Source organism: Mytilus edulis, chromosome 5 (genome assembly GCF_963676685.1).
Source record: "Mytilus edulis chromosome 5, xbMytEdul2.2, whole genome shotgun sequence".
NCBI classification, from domain to species: Eukaryota; Metazoa; Mollusca; class Bivalvia; order Mytilida; family Mytilidae; genus Mytilus; species Mytilus edulis.
In genome coordinates, this window is record NC_092348.1 from 73,758,747 (window position 1) to 73,777,163 (window position 18,417).

Genomic DNA, 18,417 nt, shown 5'->3' on the forward strand with positions numbered 1-18,417 from the left:
TGAAACTCCCATTTAGAATATTCTTTTGTTTTGTTGAATTTATGAAGTTATCTTGTATTTTAAGTTGCAAGACCATTAGAATGTTATCTCATATGCAGAATTCAGAGGTATATCATATACATCAGATTTCACAGAATATATTTATTAGTTGAATTTTAATAAATACAATTTATGTATAAGAATAGTTTTTATTTATAAAAATAACAGATTATACTAGAGAAATAGTAATTCATTTATTCTGATCTGATCAAGTTCTACACATTTCTATTTTAGGGCCATCTGAGGCCCACCTCTGGATGAGAGACTTTCTCACTGCATTATAGACCCATTGGTGGCCTTCGGCTGTTATCTACTCTTTGGTCGGGTTGTTGTTTCTTTGACATTGTCCATTTCTTTTTTTTCTAACTTTATCTTATTTATTTATATGTCACATCAATTTAAAGATTTTTATAGCAAGTCTTTCTATACATATCCTTGGTCACATTTTGGTTGGGACCTGCTGTTTATCATATTCATGGCACCAAAAAAAAATATTTTCATTGATTTCTATTCACTTTTACTAAAGTTAGAGTGCAATAAAACTAACAGTATTCGGACGACGTGATAGCAATATACGACGAAAAATTAAAATTTTTGCGGTCGTATAAAAATCAAGGTTAGCAATTCAGGCTCTTGAGAACCTCTGGTTTATAGATGAGACTGTTGGTTTTCTTGTTCGAATGGTTTCACACTAGTAATTTTTGGGGCCCTTTATCGTTTATAGCTTGCTGTTTGGTGTGAGCCAAAAATTCATGTTGAAGGTAGTAATTTGACCTATATGGATGGACAGTTGACGGATTTGCACTCATAACCACATCTTCTATATAAATCTGTAATTTGGTACATGTATATAATTTTAAATCTTCAAATCTTTATGCACATGAAAAACAAATGTTGCTAAATTCTGTCTTTTGGTGTCTTGATCAGTTTTCTGAAAATCGATATTTTTTCTTTGGTGGTCCTTGAGGAAAATTTGTTGGTCCTCAATATATACCAAAATTGTGTTGGTCCTAAATTTAGTGGTTAAGACCTTTAAACTGCTACATTTCGAGAACTACTGTATACTAGTGAAGAGTTGTCTCATTGCCAATTATACTATATCTTATTTTTACATATGTGTTCAAAGTTTCAAGATCATTAGAGCATATGTGTAAAGTAAACTTTCTTAAACAATACTAGAAAACCTGTAACAGGACAGACATACACACATACTATGTACCGTCAGATATATTGAGGCACAAACCAAAAGCCATAAAGCTAACTTACAATTCAAGACAGCATAAAAATATGTAGGTAGTTAAAAACCACTGTCAAAGAAGCATTCATGGATTTGAAAGAGAATCCTTATAAAGACAGAAAAAACTTACAAACAGGACATTAATCCTGAATGCATTAGAACAATTAGTAATTAAATTGGACCAGGGCCAATTATCATACATTACAAGTCAACACAGATGATTAATGAATTGAATGTACAGTTTATTTTCAAACATATCAAGCAAAAAGTGAAATAAGGAATGCATATAATGTTCAGACATTCAACCTACATTCCCTACAAAGAGTTTACAAAGCTAGACAAATTAATGGAGTGATCTCCCCTTACATAATACTGATACAGAAATATCTCTATATAGGTGTTACAAATTACATGTTAAGGATGTACTTAGGTGAAATTAAATAAATTTAGAATTTAAAATTGATACTACTATAAGTTAGAAGAGCATTAATTAAGGAACAAAATATGAGCAAAAAATATTGATATCTTATTGATCTCCTTTTCAAGATATTTAAATTTTGAAAAACGTTGACTTTTATCTTATATTTGCATTGGTGTATTATTTAGGTTTCAATTAAAAAGAAATAAAATCAAGAATCTGCTTAAATTTTGAGCTATTGGAGTCTTATATGAACAGAAAAATGGGTGTTTCTGTATCGTAGGAAAAAAACAAGGAGTCTGAACATCTAACAAAACTTTCTAAACCTCACCTTAAGTACATCCTTAATAATATTTTATTAAAGATTCAATCATAGCAATTTAAGTGTTAAAGATTCTAGCAATGGCTGCTCTAAAGATATTATGATGAAACTTGCAGCTCTAAGTATTAGGAAATACTTAAATTAATAAGAGTACAATTTCTTTCATAGTTTTCATGGTTAGTCAAAAACACAAATTTTAATACCAAAAAAATGCATATTTTCCATTGCTTTATTATATATAATCTAAGTCTGAAACAAAGAATTCAAAAGCAATAATTTTTAACAAACAACGAAAATCTAAATCAACAAATAAAAGTTCTTCCAAAACACAATGTAGGCTAATTAATAGCCATTGTTTAATTTACTGTAGGGTGATTTTTACACTAGATTTATTAAGTTTCAGAAATAAAATATCTGAAGTAAGTTTAAGCAGATACATTGCAAATTTAAGTACAATTATAGCAGAAAAAAATCTTACTTCAAACATTCCTTATTCTGATGAGTTTACAAATGTCTTTCGGAAATAATAAGAAAAATTAATGACAATATAATTATCCAAAAATGTATTTAATGAGACTATAAATTTATCATGCTAATTATCAATTAGAATCTATTGTTCAAGTTATGCTCTTTCCTAAGGGATACTTATCTATGTGCATGTGTTCCTAATTCTAAAAAAAATCAACTCAAATTTAAAAGACAAATGAAGACCAAGAATAAATGATTTGTAAATATAATTGATGATTTTATTGCCAAACTATTTTATTTAAGCAAATTCAGAAAAAATAAAAAACAATTCTCCCAATCCTTAAAATTTTCACATTGAATTCTTTTAACTGCTTATCCTATAAATGATTTTCTACTATTAGGCGATCCGACTATAAGTCGGATGCCCTTTTCAGCTCCAAATTCTGAGGATTTAGTCTTATACTTTATGTAGGTTTGGCAATCACTGACGTAGTTTTGACCAGGAAATTCACTCCTGACCACTTTTCTCGAGCTTGGATTTTTCCTCTGGTCGCTGGATCTCGCTTATAAGTCGGTACCCCTCTCTGGATTCTGAATTTTACTCCCAAACTTCCGACTTATAAGCGAGTACCTAAGGTAGTAAGCTTTTAGTGGAGATTGCTAAAGAAGTACTTTTTTGCTGCTTTTTACAACAGTGGCACATAAAACACATGTACTGGAAAATTAAATATTACATACAAAATATCAGTAATCTCAAATACATACTCATTTTAAAGCAAGAAATATGTCATAAAAAGTAACTAATAAGTAACATTATTTGTAGTTTATTTAAACCCTGAATATTTATGCAAAATAAATTAAAAATACTGATCTTGTTATTCAATTAACACATAAATTATTCTGACTTCACTTTTAACAAGAATATGGAAAATTTACTTAAAATCTAATTTTAACCAGCATTGAATTTCATCTAGTTAAGTTAAAATACAATCTAAAAATTTGTGATGAAGGCTATCCAAAATCAAATTGCTGAAGTGGCAAAAGTACAAAAGTTGCAAGTGAAATGGTCGACAACAAAGGGACAGAACTACATGAAGGTTAATATATTTTTTTCTAATTTTTTTATATCTGAGATATGTTTAATAAGAAACATTCTTTAGTACAGCTAGGAAAATATATCTTAGCATCAATAATAGAAGTTGTCCTTCTTCATTGTCAGCAATAATTATGATTCGTACAATTTTTGTTATGATTTTCCTTTATTTCTAACGCAATATACATACAACTACATTAAAGAAAGACTATATTTGGGAAGTTCATCTATATATGAGCATGTAATTGGTTTGAAAAGGAACAAAAGTTCAATTACAGCAAACGTCTAAAAAAAACTATATTTTTTATCATTATATTACTGTAACTATTGATTTACATAATGTTAATCAATGTTCTTTTTCTTAGTTGCTGTACAGTTTCAACGTAGGTGAGCTTCCCAAAATATTCATCATAGCACTTAATTGATCCTTTCTCTGTAACTATTTGGAAGAAAGATTTTCGCCATGAGGTATATACTTTTAACTTGTAAAGCTTTCACTAACTTAGCAAATAATGGGCAGACAATCTGTTAGTTAAGCCATGGTTACCTCCCTTCCAAATAGTTGCCATGACTAGATCAGACCTTGGCATTAATTACACACCCCATCAGTATCTAGGAAAACCAAACAAGAAAAGATTTCATTTAACTAAAACTAGTTCCTTCTGGTGGTTGAGAGAATTTAAAATTTTCTTTAAGTGTCATTTGTTTTCTGATATCCATTAAAATCTGTTTAATTGAGCATTCGTGTGTCCAGTTTCTTAATGCATCTACCTTCCTGGAATCAACCTGAATATAAAAAGAAAATAAACTGAGGTATTTACTGAAAGACTTCATTCAGCAACACCAGAACATTTTTTATCTTTTGCTTTAAAATGATAAAATATGTGCTCAGTTGATACATATACAACAATTTACGATTGTCATGCAATTTGCAAGTTTTGATCATGATTGAGTCCAAAGAGATTCCGTGAGTCCAGGATTTGCTGTAGTCAGAACCCTGCTTTACCAACATAATCAGTATTATTTTATGGTATTTTTTTTTTTTAAATGATAAAAAAAATGATAAAACCTCATTTCTTTTCTGGTAAGGGCTGTTCCATAAAATACTATGTCCCCCCCAGGGAAGGCAATTTTTTTAAATATTATGTGGGTGGTTGTATTTGAAATACCAAAATGCAAAGGGAGTGCTGTTCTTATTAAATTTTATTTCTGTGGGTGGTGGGGGTTAAAAAAAAGTGCCGTCCCTGGGGGGGACATAGTATTTTCTGGAACAGCCCTAAGGCCTAAACTAAAATATTGTTTGTTTGCCCTTTTCCGACCCTATTTTTTGAAACAGGGTAGGTAGGTAGGTAAAATATTTTATTTTTCTTTCACAAAAAATAACTTGGCTCGGTTCATTTTTTCATGGGTAGGCAGGTGGGTTTAATATTTTATTTTATAGATATAAAATCTGAATGATATCATATTTGTCTGTATTGCTTTTGTTTAAGTATGATTTTACTGATCTTTACTATTATTAAAGTTTCTGTGATTAGTATAATAGTCCCAGGAAGTTATGAAAAAAAAATATCATGTAGAATGTGAAGTTAATTCATATGCACTACTATTTTGTTTTCAAATATCAAAATATAGAGCTGTGCGGCATATTTTCAATTGTTTATATCCCTGGAACATGAGTTTAAACTTGCACTAATATTCTGTACTACGTACATGTACCTTGTACGCTTAACTTGACCTAAAGGTTCATTAAGATCATAAGTCTCCCTAGCATGGTTTGTGAAACAGCTGTAAAATGTGCAATCTATAGCATGTTTTATTCTGACATTCTACCAATTTTATCAAAATTTGTACTTAAATTATCAGAGATTATATCTGTGAAATAAAAAAAATATTTGACCATCATCGTAATGCAACCAGTTAAACATGTTAAAAGAGCTAAAACTAAGCATTTGTCTTATTTTACTTACAACCCTAGAGACAGTGTTTAAATTTTCGTGTGTGCCAGTGTTATCAATAAAAATTTAAAAGACTTCAAACTCAATTCTCACGTATTTTACATCGCATTTATAAATGGTCTGTAAGGAAAACTTAAAATTTTACTGCCAATTATTCTCCAATTTACAGGACTTCGGTTCATGTCAGATATAAATAAAATGTCAAAGCTTGTCGAAGTCAGCAGGAACATTAGTCTGAGATTACTCCGACGTCCAACGGCTGTTTTACCAGACAAACTGGGGCCGTGGGCTTGTCTTGCAAAACAGCCATTGGATGTCAGAGTAATCTCGGACTACGTTAACATAATCATCCTGATCTAGGGAGTAGGGATCATCAAAGGCAAAGGCCATCCCTACATAGTATACAACGTCCATTAACAAAATATTTTGTACACACGTTGATAATTTTGTATTTGACGAACTTTTTTGAATGAACCCTGCTCTTCAAGTATAAAGACACAGGGCAACGTTCGTCATATCATAATTCAAAACTTTCAACATCGATTCAAATCAAATGCTTCGAATCTCTAAATTGCAGGTGCTCATGCGAAACGCTCATGTGATAACAAACGGACTTGATATAACGGGGAAGATAAAACCCAAAGATTCTGGTAAAATAGTTTTGACCGGGAAATACAAATATAAGATTTTCGGTGGGGATGAAAAAAAAAAAAAAAAAATATTGCTGGTAAATACAAATAAAAGATTTTCAGTCGGAACTAATTTATAGGGTCAATCGGTAAAGGGCAAACAAACAATATTTTAATTTAGGCCTAAACATTACTGGGGGAAGTTATCGTTATTGAAATTGGTCCAATTTTATTGGGTTACTGTTTTCATTGGTTTTGAGTTGTTTTTAACTTGTTTTTTATGATATTCAGTATGATTTCAATGATGTTTATCCTATACCTTTTATTTTATGATATTCAGTATGATTTCAATGATGTTTATCCTATACATTTTATTTTATGATATTCAGTATGCTTTCAATAATGTTTATCCTATACCTTTTATTTTATGATATTCAGTATGCTTTCAATGATGTTTATCCTATTCTTTTTATTTTATGATATTCAGTATGATTTCAATGATGTTTATCCTATACATTTTATTTTATGATATTCAGTATGATTTCAATGATGTTTATCCTATACATTTTATTTTATGATATTCAGTATGATTTCAATGATGTTTATCCTATACATTTTATTTTATGATATTCAGTATGATTTCAATGATGTTTATCCTATACCTTTTATTTTATGATATTCAGTATGATTTCAATGATGTTTATCCTATACCTTTTATTTTATGATATTCAGTATGATTTCAATGATGTTTATCCTATACATTTTATTTTATGATATTCAGTATGCTTTCAATGATGTTTATCCTATACCTTTTATTTTATGATATTCAGTATGATTTCAATGATGTTTATCCTATACATTTTATTTTATGATATTCAGTATGATTTCAATGATGTTTATCCTATACATTTTATTTTATGATATTCAGTATGATTTCAATGATGTTTATCCTATACATTTTATTTTATGATATTCAGTATGATTTCAATGATGTTTATCCTATACATTTTATTTTATGATATTCAGTATGATTTCAATGATGTTTATCCTATACCTTTTATTTAATGTGAATTCTACTTTACAGATACAAATATGTCATATGAATTGTGAGTTTTTTTTTTCTATAGGTACATTTTTTGTACAAAATTCATATTCCTTGTTTCACTGATTAATAAACTTACCAAACCTGTCTGAGGGCCAGAATCAAGTACACACGTCATTTTTAACTTGGATACAAATCTAGCTATTGGAGGTTTGTCTGGATAGTATTCACCACAGGTTAGTTTTAATGTATAGATTTTACTTTCAAAAGGTGTCTGAAAAATATAAAATACATATCAAATAACAGTGTAATACAAGTAATATAAAGATACCAAGTTCACTGAATAGAACAAATGATGTCTAATCAGTGGTACTCATAACTAAACAAGAATGCATGGTTTGTCATGCTAAGCATATATAACCCTGATAAGCAATTCAAAATATTGGAATTTCGTAGTTGCCCGACGGATCTGGAAAGCATAAACTCTTCATAACTTATGACCTTCTGTTAAGAAGTCCCTCAGAAAAGTGTGACAAAAATATTTGTTTTTATTCAACCAATAGGAAACAGGAAGTAAGTTGCTGATCAATTCAAAATTCACATGTTACAACATCATATGTAGTAATCATTGTCAAGCTGCACACTATTTCTGAAGGCATTCCTGAGAATGGTGTGGCTGATATATTTTTGTTGAATGAACAAGGTCATTGCAATATAAGTAATATAATATTTGAAAACTGAAAAATGTGAAATGTTGAGTTGTAATAAAACTAAAGAATTATCAAGAATGGACCCTACATTAGAAAACTCTTTTTTTTAAATTGAAAATTTCTGTTTCAACATTTCAGTAATGTTTCTGTGCAAAATACCCACTACAGTCCTCATTCAAATGTATTGTTCTGGCATTATTTAAAGATACATTTTCATTGTGAAACATCAGTTAATACACATGTAATTATACTAAAACTATGATTTCAACTCACTAATAATTGACATTTTCAGATGTGTATGCCTGTATTACTTTTTTAACTGGTATATTTATATGTAGTATTACAGATAATGCAGACTTGTACTAGATGAATGTCTGCAGGAGTTACTTAAATTGGGCAGGTGTTGAGTGTTGACAATGAACATTTCCTAAAAGGTATAAACACATGCCAGTAGTTTTTCCTATCTTACCCTTGGTGGTCCTATAATTGTTCCTGTCCAGTGTGTTAATGTATTATCATCATCATTTTCTAAACCCCAGCTTATTGTGCCGTCACTAACACCCTTCTGTCCAGTCTCCAACTCATCTAATAATTTAAAATTTCTTGGTACTTTCACTGCAACATAAAACATAAAAATTAAGTTTATGGAGGACTGACATACATGTACATGTATATACATGTATAACAAAGTTGTGAAAATGTGTTAAAGAGGGACGAAAGATACCAAAGGGACAGTCAAACTCATAAATCTAAAACAAACGCCATGGATAAAAATGAAAAAGACAAACAAACAACAGCACACACGACACAACATAGAAAACTAAAGAATAAACAACACGAACCCCATCAACTGTAACTGTGACTGTTTAGTGATTTATGGTGGAAACGCAGACTTTGTCTATGAATATACAACTATGCAGGTTCTTATCTAGGATATTTGGAGAGGGAGATGTGACTCTTCATGCAGAGAAATTGGAGAAGTTGTCAATTTTTAGAGAAGTGGATTAAAATAATGTAATCAGTTGCTTAGTATTGTCATCTTTACACCTGGGGACTCAACTATGTATTTCATGATTATATATATTTATATATATTATTGTATATATACCCTTTTAGACTTGTTATTTTAATATACAGATTATTCAATAAACACATATATGTTAACATCTACATCATTTGATTCTAGTTGATAAATGTCTCATTGGCAATCGCAAAGATATTTCACAGTTACTCATGCAAACTCCATTCAGAGTGATGTTATATAATTAGACTGAATTCAGAATTGCATGTACTGTAAATTCTGAAATTAATGCGACGTTTTTATTATTGAGAAAAATGTGACAGAGTTGTAAAGGCAATATTATTTAAACATGTTAAACAGGATTTTTTTCAAAATCGTAAAAATTAAAATTGCATTTAAGTCTAAACTGACAAAATCGCAATAATAAATACACACAATAATTTCTGAATTTACAGTACTTTGTTAATGATTATAGTCTTACTTAAAAGTTTGTAAAGCTAACAATAAATGTCAAACAAGGAAGAGTTTCAGTTCTGCTTTAATAAATACATTGTATCAGTGATGTTTTCCATTGATGGTACATTTTGTACTAGCCGTGGGTCTACATTGTTACCAGCAAAGTATGAAGTAATGGTACTAACTGTACACAGGGTATTAACAATTAGTCAATATTAAAATCTCATTAGACAAGATAATGATTATATGAAGTATCTTCCACTAATATGTATTGATTTGATTGTCTAGGTAATATTTTGAATGGTTGTCAATAAAAAAAATAAAGTCTAAAAATATTTTGTCATTAATTTGTGATGGAAATTCAGACTCACCCTTTTGACAAAAAATTGAATTAGTGTTTGCCCCCAGCATGCTATATTTTCTACCATGGTTCTATCTTGGATTTTATAACAGATTGTATAGAGCCTGGGGCCATGGTACGTTATTGTTTTTGGAAAACCAGTGCTGCTATGATAATTTCAATGGTGCTTTTTTAAATTCTAGGGAGAACAAAGAAACTGATGGATTTATTTTATTCCTTGTGGCAAACATATTTATAGTAGACCCTAGTTTTGAGTCAAGAGCCTAACATTTTTTATCAATATTTCTTCAAAATCTTTTCACCACTGAACATGGATCAGTATAGTTTTAATCCATCATACATTTTCATTGAACTTTAACACATTTTTGTTTAAAGGCAGCTGATCATGAAGCCCGCCTCAGAGTAGAGGATTTTCTCACTGTGTTGAAGACCCTTGAATTGGTGGCCTTCTGCTATTTGGCCTGGTTGTTGTCTCTTAGACACATTCCCTGTTTTCATTCTCAATTTCATAATACATACATTTGTTTTGTAAATGAAATCAAGATTATAATCATAGTATTTTTTCTTCCTACATTAGCTAGTATACATTGTGTACATGTGGGATATCAAATGGATTACCTGTTGTAAATTAATAACATGCTTAATGTTTGATTGAAGAAAAGCTATTTCCAAGGTTGGGCGGTAAATACCACGCCTGGTATTTACCGGAATTTACCGCCCCGAATAATACTCCCCAAGTGGTCAATACTGGCAAATATTGGTTGATTCAAATTTTCATGGTTGTTTTTACTATTTTTTCATAACACCCCTTTTCTTGAATGATATTATTCCTAACATAGTTTATCTTTTTGAATAAAATGTAGCTACTGTGAATTTAAACATTTTGAAGGCTATACAGTTGCCATACTCATAGTATAATTGTTTACATGTCATGCACTTCATTTCAACTTTGATGGATAGTTTTCTCAATGTCAATCATACCACATCTCCTTGTTTTATGTGTAACATGCATAAGATAATGAATAATTCAATCATGAAAAAAGTTGTTTTTTAAATAATTCATTTGTTTGTCATAGATTGTGTATGTGATTAAATATCCATGTCTTAATCGTAAGCTACAGCTACTTCTTTTTGTCCTAGAGGTTTCTGGTGCCTCAAAAAAAATATGATACATATTTATCATGTTTATTTAACGGTACTTTTATCAATAAATTCAAAAGTTTCTACCAAAAACATTATTTCTGAAAATTGTACAGGAATCAACTGCCATGTCTGTTGCAAAAGAAACACTATTCAAAACTTAATATAAGCAGTAACAGTAACTAAGATCTTTACAATGACTAGTCTTTGGCAAACTAAAAAAAAACAATAATTGGGTAAAAGGGAGCAAATTGATGTCATAAATGTACTTTTACAGTTCATGTAATTTAGTTCATGCAATATTCTGTAGGTGTGACTTCATGATCACCATATCTGATTGATATTGAGAATTTGACAGATGTGTTCCAAATTAGGGAACCCCTTGTTTTGACTAAACAGGCACAAGACAAATAATATCCATGTACAGTAACATTATGGATATGAAGTAATTAGGTAATGCAATTTATGATATCAACTGTTGTACAAATGTATATCGAAACAGGCGATTCTACTGTGAGGAAAGGTAGTGGGTTGTCATCCAACATTCCTGACAAAAAATCATTTATTCTCGAGTCCTGATAAGGTTTTATTCTGAAATCCTTCAAAAATAAAAGCCATATCCCATTATTCACACTAAAATATCTTAATCATGACAAAGGTCTGTTTGTCCCTCTACTGTATTAAAAATGTAAATTATGAGCATAAATATTGTTGAAAAAAGATTTGAATGTGGTCCAAAACATGATTTGGAAGAAATTAAATGAGTTGGTAGCACAGCATCATTTTGCTGTGTGTATCTGGTTATACTCTAGTAAAAACAAGATCATGAATCACTAACAAGGCTAAAACAGGAAATTCTTAGTGTAAACTATGTAACCACTGCATCTTTTATTGAGTTAAAAGGGTATTTAAACGAAGTCTATCCCTTTTATCATTAGAATAACATTTAAAATGTGTCCTTAAATCAAAATTTGGTTAAATTCTTTATGAAAGAAATACCATGATGTTGTGAAAATGGGAGACACCAAACCGGCGTGAAATTCCAAAGTGTTTAACGAACAAGATTTACATAGAGGGCTCTCGTTCAAGATGTCAAGTATTAGGATGTGTGTTATAGAAGTCATTTGACATGTTTTTTTAAAACAAATTTCTGCAAAACTGTTAGAAAAATAGATATTTTGATCTCGACCTGTATCTGTGGAACCCGCCATGATGGTTGCTATATGTAATATCAGAACCGAGTTAGGAATGGGGCGAATCCGGATGAGTGCTATTCGTCACAGGTGTAAAATATTATTTGTGTTTGGGAGAAATTTATTTGTGTTTGGGAGAAAAGTCGACAAAACCTGCATGCACTAGAATTTTTTTTTAAATGTCACAGCCTAAACCACAGGCACTTGTCTCAGAATTTTTTTTCTCATATACCTAATATAACAGGTATATAAGGGGGGGATTCTGCAGGGGTGGATGCAGGAATTTTCGAAAGGGGGGGGTGCTAACCCAGGGCACCCAGGGCAAAGGGGGGGGTGCAAAACATATGTCCCGATTCAAATGCATTGATCGGCAAAAATAAAGGGGGGGTGCGCACCCCCGGAACCCCCCCCCCCCCCTGGATCCGCCACTGTTCTGATACGAGTGCCTGTGGCCTAAACCGATAATTTGCCCCTCCCCCCAATGAATGAATTACATTATCAAAAATTGAAATTGTACAAAAAAAGTTTGGTTACTATATCGACCCCTAGACAGTTTTATACTTTGTAAAAACCGTATTGGACATATTGATTTATAGTGAAGAGATTTTCCTAATCGATTGTTCCGTCTTCTTTAAGAGTATTTTATTGTCCTTTGTTGCAAACCTGGATTCCCAATGCTTTCTATCGTTTAATAAATTACACGTGTAAAATGTTCTTTCCGGTAATGAATGACAAATCGACGTGTATAGCCTACATAATAAAATTCTAAAACAAATACAAAATACAAATATTTTACAAATATTTTATTGGCACAAACACAATTACAATAATTGGCAAAGGCCCATATTACAGTGCATTACAACAATGAATACAGCATACAGTTACTAGTATTTAAATATGTTATAATTAAGAAACTAAAATCTCGTTTCTATACATCAGACATTTATATATATAAGAACTAGTCACTTTCAGGACTTTTAAAGAATTACTATTAATACAACTATTAATATTTAGCTGATTTTCACTACAACATGTAGGAAGTATATTTAATATCTTATTTTTAAAGTTAAATCTATAGTTTGAATTTTTTTTACATTTCAGTAAAAAGTGATTTTCATCTTCTACCTCACCTGATTTACATACATTACAAACTCGTTCGTCAGTGGCTAAACCTAAACATCGCCCCTTTCAATAGCAAGATTGTGTGCACTCAATCTAATTTTACACAGAGATGACCTTTCTAATCTATTACTTAGAACATCAACATAAGAACTACGCTGCTTTGAATTATGAAATTGTTGATAAAATTTTAGTTTTGATGAATCATGAATTTTTGATGATTGATCCTGTGTGCACTGATCAATCACTCGTTGTTTAATACTTGGTAGATATTGTTTAATAGAAAAGTTTCCCCCAGCTAGGTTTGAAAATCCTAGATTGTTAAAAATAGAATAAAGTTTCTTTGTCCAGGGGTTATTTTTTTCAGTGCCAGAAAAACTTTGGATATAAGTGTGTCTTTGTCCAGGGGTTAAAACATGAAAATATATTTATAAAACAAACTTTTAATAAAATAAGAAAAATTAAGATGATATACGTTTCAAAATACTACTGTCAAAAATAAATAATCACGTTAAATACAATTAAATGGAAAGAATGTGTTTATATTAAACTCAATTTAGTTTAAGCAGAGACATATAATACAATTGATGTACTATATGTCTCTGGTCTAAGGTACATGATTTTTTGGGGCTTTAAAACACTGTGGAGCTATATCGGTAACTGCAAGCCAAGTACTCTCAGATATGTACTTAGTGTCCGGATTTTTTGTTGTTATTGACGAGGGATGGATAAATACCCTGCCACTATTTTTCTTTAATTTTGTATCTCAACTTTAACGTACAAAAATATGCAAAAAACTGAAATATAATCAGTGGGTTAAATTGTACGCTATAGTTATAATTAATCTATTCTGTCGTTTAATCGTGAAATATCACTGTTTCGCTTAGGGTTTAGTTCTTTTTTTAGGTGCCGATATGTTTTGCCGGCAGTCTTCAGGTGCGAAAAGATCGACTTATCAATTGTACCAAACAGTCATTATAGTTGTAATGGTCTTCTAATAATACCAGAGAGATATATACACATATTTCTGGTTTGGATGATAAGTTGGAAGCGTTTGATTTTCAAACGTGTCGCCGGATTGTCAATTTCATAGAAATACAATTTATTGAAAGAGAACATATTTACTTTGTCCCCCATTTTTTTTTATTTTTTAAGACACAGAGCCAATATCGGTAAGTTAATCATTTATTGACATCAAATCATGTCTTCCTTTGTTAGTTTTTCAAATGTACATTTGTTATGTATATGTATGGTCGTATTTGTTTTTATAAGTAAGTTGTGCTTAATTGTTCTTAAACGAATATAATTTCAGCGGCATGGGGTGATGTACATGTCCCTCATGTACGTAATGCATTGCACTGTTGAAGTACTATAGGAGAGAACACAAATGTTAGTCTTCGTTAATTCATGCTTCATACTGGAGTTTCACTCTGAAAGAAGCTACCTGGCGAGATCCGTTCGCAGACGAACATGAACCAGTTTAAAAGTATTATCAAAAACTGGAAAGACAACTCGATCATGCGCATGGGGCTCCAGCAGATCTTGATGATTTGATATTTTTTGGAGTATTCTATGCAGCTTGAAGAAATAGATGTGCATGTGCTTATAAAGTAGTTCAGTGCTTTGTTAGTTTGTGCAGATGTTTTTATAGGAACATTTTGCTATTGCATATCTTATGTATGTCTAATGTGTATGTTTTATGTGTCTTTATTGTCGGCAAAAAGCTCTATGTACAGTGCTTATCCCACGTTTGTATGGTTCTTGTTAGCCCGCAACTTAGAATACAAAGTCCTATTCTATTTCTTAAAATTTCCTGTACCTAGTCAGGAATTTGGCAGTTGTTGTTATCAAATAGTCCGTTTCTATGTGCAATGTATGCTGGCCTTTGTTTTTTGTAGCAGTTCAGTGTTTCTGTTATTCCATTGTTTTCCTCTTATATTTGATGTCACAGTTTTGGTTTGTGGACCAGATTTGTTTTAGATATTAAATAGATGTGTGGCTATTATACAGCAGTAAACTACTATTGTCTTTATCTATTATTTTCTTACACTAAATGCAAAAGCCCTTTTATTTGATGTTATTCTTATTGTATACTTATTGTGGTTAAAAAGTTTAAACCGGGAAACAACTACTTTTACAAGTTTCATACAGGAAAACAACTACTTTCATAAAAATACCGATGTCAACAAAAGAAACGATACACACGTTTGTAATCCTAGATATCATAACATATAATAGGTAAGGAAATCTGTTAAATTATCCAATAGAAAACATTCATTATCAAGGCAAATACATATGACTAAAATAATCTGACCAAATTGGAAAGTTAGAATCTACCGAGTTTTTAAACACCGACGGGCCAAAGTTATTTTGCGGAAAATGATGCCAAAAGTCGGCACTTCATTTCAAAGATGAGATTTAAGTATTCAATACCTGCGAAGTGATTCAATATTTAAAATTTAAAGTTTTAAGTTTTAATATCGATTTTTATAATTTTTGGGGTAAAAATACGATTTTTGAAATAACAACCAAAAAAAATCGCGTTTTTGCCTTAAATCAATGGTTTTGAGAAGAAAATAACACTGTAAAAGTTAGAACATTTGGTGAATTATTTGCTTTGGTACACTGTATCCAATTTTATTATTTTAAGATTTGAATGCTTCTTTTTGTAACTTCATTGGGATGTAAAAGCGTTGACCGAAGATCATTTTAAAAATGTTAGCACGGGCACCACTTTTACAACCGCTAATGTAGTTACAAAAAGAAGCATTTAATACTTATAATTACTTTTTTTTTTAGCTAGGATCACGAAAACACGATTTTTACCAAGTTTTTTTTATTTACATGTGCACTTTATTGTGGGACCTCGTGTCATCATGAATGATAAATTTTATTGTGTAATGAAGTTGATTAAGGAATAATGTGAGATTGCAGTCAGCCAATCAGAATAGTGTATTATAATGAAACATACATCTAATCTAATTACATTATATGCAAAATGCATTGCCTTGTAATTATTTCTTTTGTTGCCTTGTACATGTATATATTAAAGTTTTATTCCAGAAATCAACTTCTTTTTATAAGGATAAACAGTCTCTGGATAAACAATTATATGTTTTCTTGAAATCGGTTGTTTACGTTGTTTATTCTTGTATACATTCTAACCAAATCTAGCAGCTGCAAAATCATCTTAAACTTGTTCACACTTATGTAACACCACACGGTAGAAAAAAGTTTATAAAAAAGTAGGGTTTTGCGTTATTTTCCATCATTTAAATACCATCTGATTTCTGAAGTTTAAAGAGGGCCCTCATGGGGTTTTTGATTATGTGATTACTTGGCCGTTTTTTTTAATGATTATTTGATTATTAAGCCAAAAATTTCATGATTATTTGATTACCTAGGACTGTATTTTTAGTTTATGATTATTTGATTACTAAAGATAAGCAAATATTTAATGATTATGTGATTATATTGGCAAAAAAATGGTGATTATGTGATTACTAGGACCCCCCCATGAGGGGCCTCTTTAAAGTTATAAAAAAAGTCGCGTACTTCCCCTCCCTTTATTTGAAATAGCATTTATGTACTATCAGTACATTTATATTTTATTCAAGAATTAAAAGTTGGACAATTAACATATTGGGGAGGAATATACAATTACAGTGCAGTCTAACTTGTTTCTTTTAACATGCATGACCATTGAATTTGTTTTAACTTTGAATTTCCAGGAGTAGGAATAAATATGTTTTAATACGAAATGGAAAATATACCAATTGGACAATAATGCATAGGGCATCTTTAAAAGATTTAAATAATTTGTAACATCTTTAAACCTAATAAATATTTGCGCAACTATAAGAACATTGAGTGATCATGGCGGGTAATGAAATCCAGTAGCCGTTGCACTTACCCAATATTTAATTGCCTAAGTATCTACGACATGTTCTAAGGGAAGCAATCCCATCACACTTGTATGCTTTCTTTCAATTTTTCATCAGACATCTAAATACTTTATTGATTGTGTTACTTTCAAAAATTTTATTATCCATTTCACCAAGGATTTGTATAGTATACTATACAAATCCTTGATTTCACATAAAACTGTTTTTAAATATTCTATCAACTACATTTAAAATATGAAGAAAATATACCTACAACTTACTCTATGGAAATATACCTACAACTTACTCTATGAAGGAAATATACCTACAACTTACTCTATGGAAATATACCTACAACTTACTCTATGAAAGAAATATACCTACAACATACTCTATGAAAAAAGTGAAGGGATAAACAATCAATTGCTGCAGTGAAGAAAAAAAACAGAATAGGACGTACTCTCTGTAAATGATTAATTTATTGATTATTGTTTGACGCCACTTTTAGAACTATTGTTCTATTTCGTGGCTGTCTTTTTTGTTTTGTTTCTGGAGGAAACACGAGTGCCAAGAGAACCACCGATATTCGGCATAGGAATTCTGATAATCCTGATCAATTTAGATTGGAGTCAAGCGGGATTCGAAATCAAAACCAATTTTGACAGGCTAGTGATACAGTGACTCGACTTCTTCGACCGCTCGGCTACTGAGACCCTTTCTAATATCACAGAGATATGTCTCGCTTTTTTGTAATTTTGATAATGCAAATGTTAAATGTTAAAATAGCAACACCTAAACATGTACATTTAGGTGTTGCAAATATTTATTTAAAGTCAATAAACCATGACTGAATGGTCATGGCTAAACAATTTCTATATGGAAATGAGATGTGCCAATGCTAATACAACTGCATACCAAATACCATTGACTTATAACAAGTAGTTCCCTTTAAACAGACCTAAACACAAACTAATACATGTAAACTGAGCAAAATTTCGAAATCAATAAACCATAATTGAGAGGGCGAGGTCAAAAATAATCTCAATTGTTATGAGATATGCCAATGCTAATACACTTACTAATAAAATTGAGAATGGACATGGGGAATATGTCAAAGAGACAACAACCCGGCCATAGAACAGACAACAGCAGAACTGCATACCAAATATGATTGACCTATCACTCACTATCACTAGTGGTTCCCCATAAACCGTCTTAATTACAAACTAATACATGAAAACTAAGCAAACGTTTTAAGTCAATAGACCATGACTGATGGAGCGGGGCCAAATAATTTCCATGAATTAAGATATGCCAATGCTTATACAAC

The 18,417-nt window shown here is 30.8% G+C and overlaps 1 protein-coding gene across 1 annotated transcript; it reads right to left on the reverse strand.

Moving 5' to 3' along the window:
- Positions 1 to 1,497: 1,497 nt before the first annotated feature.
- On the reverse strand, positions 1,498 to 12,187 carry LOC139524439 (ubiquitin-conjugating enzyme E2 variant 2-like). Its single transcript, XM_071319212.1, has 4 exons — positions 12,081 to 12,187; positions 8,383 to 8,528; positions 7,343 to 7,477; positions 1,498 to 4,363 (listed from the first exon to the last, which is right to left on the reverse strand). The coding sequence occupies exons 1-4, from the start codon at positions 12,100 to 12,102 to the stop codon at positions 4,220 to 4,222; spliced, it is 447 nt and encodes a 148-aa protein (XP_071175313.1). The 5' UTR covers positions 12,103 to 12,187; the 3' UTR covers positions 1,498 to 4,219.
- Between the last annotated feature and the right edge of the window lie 6,230 nt (positions 12,188 to 18,417).

Excerpts from the sequence above, each read along its gene's own strand:
- LOC139524439 (XM_071319212.1), bottom strand. The coding sequence starts at position 12,102 with ATGGCGGGTTCCACAGATACAG. Across the intron at positions 8,529-12,080 it reads GGCGGGTTCCACAGATACAG|TGAAAGTACCAAGAAATTTT; the intron begins GTCGAGATCAAA and ends TTTATGTTGCAG. Across the intron at positions 4,364-7,342 it reads CTGGCCCTCAGACAGGTTTG|GTTGATTCCAGGAAGGTAGA; the intron begins GTAAGTTTATTA and ends TTTTATATTCAG.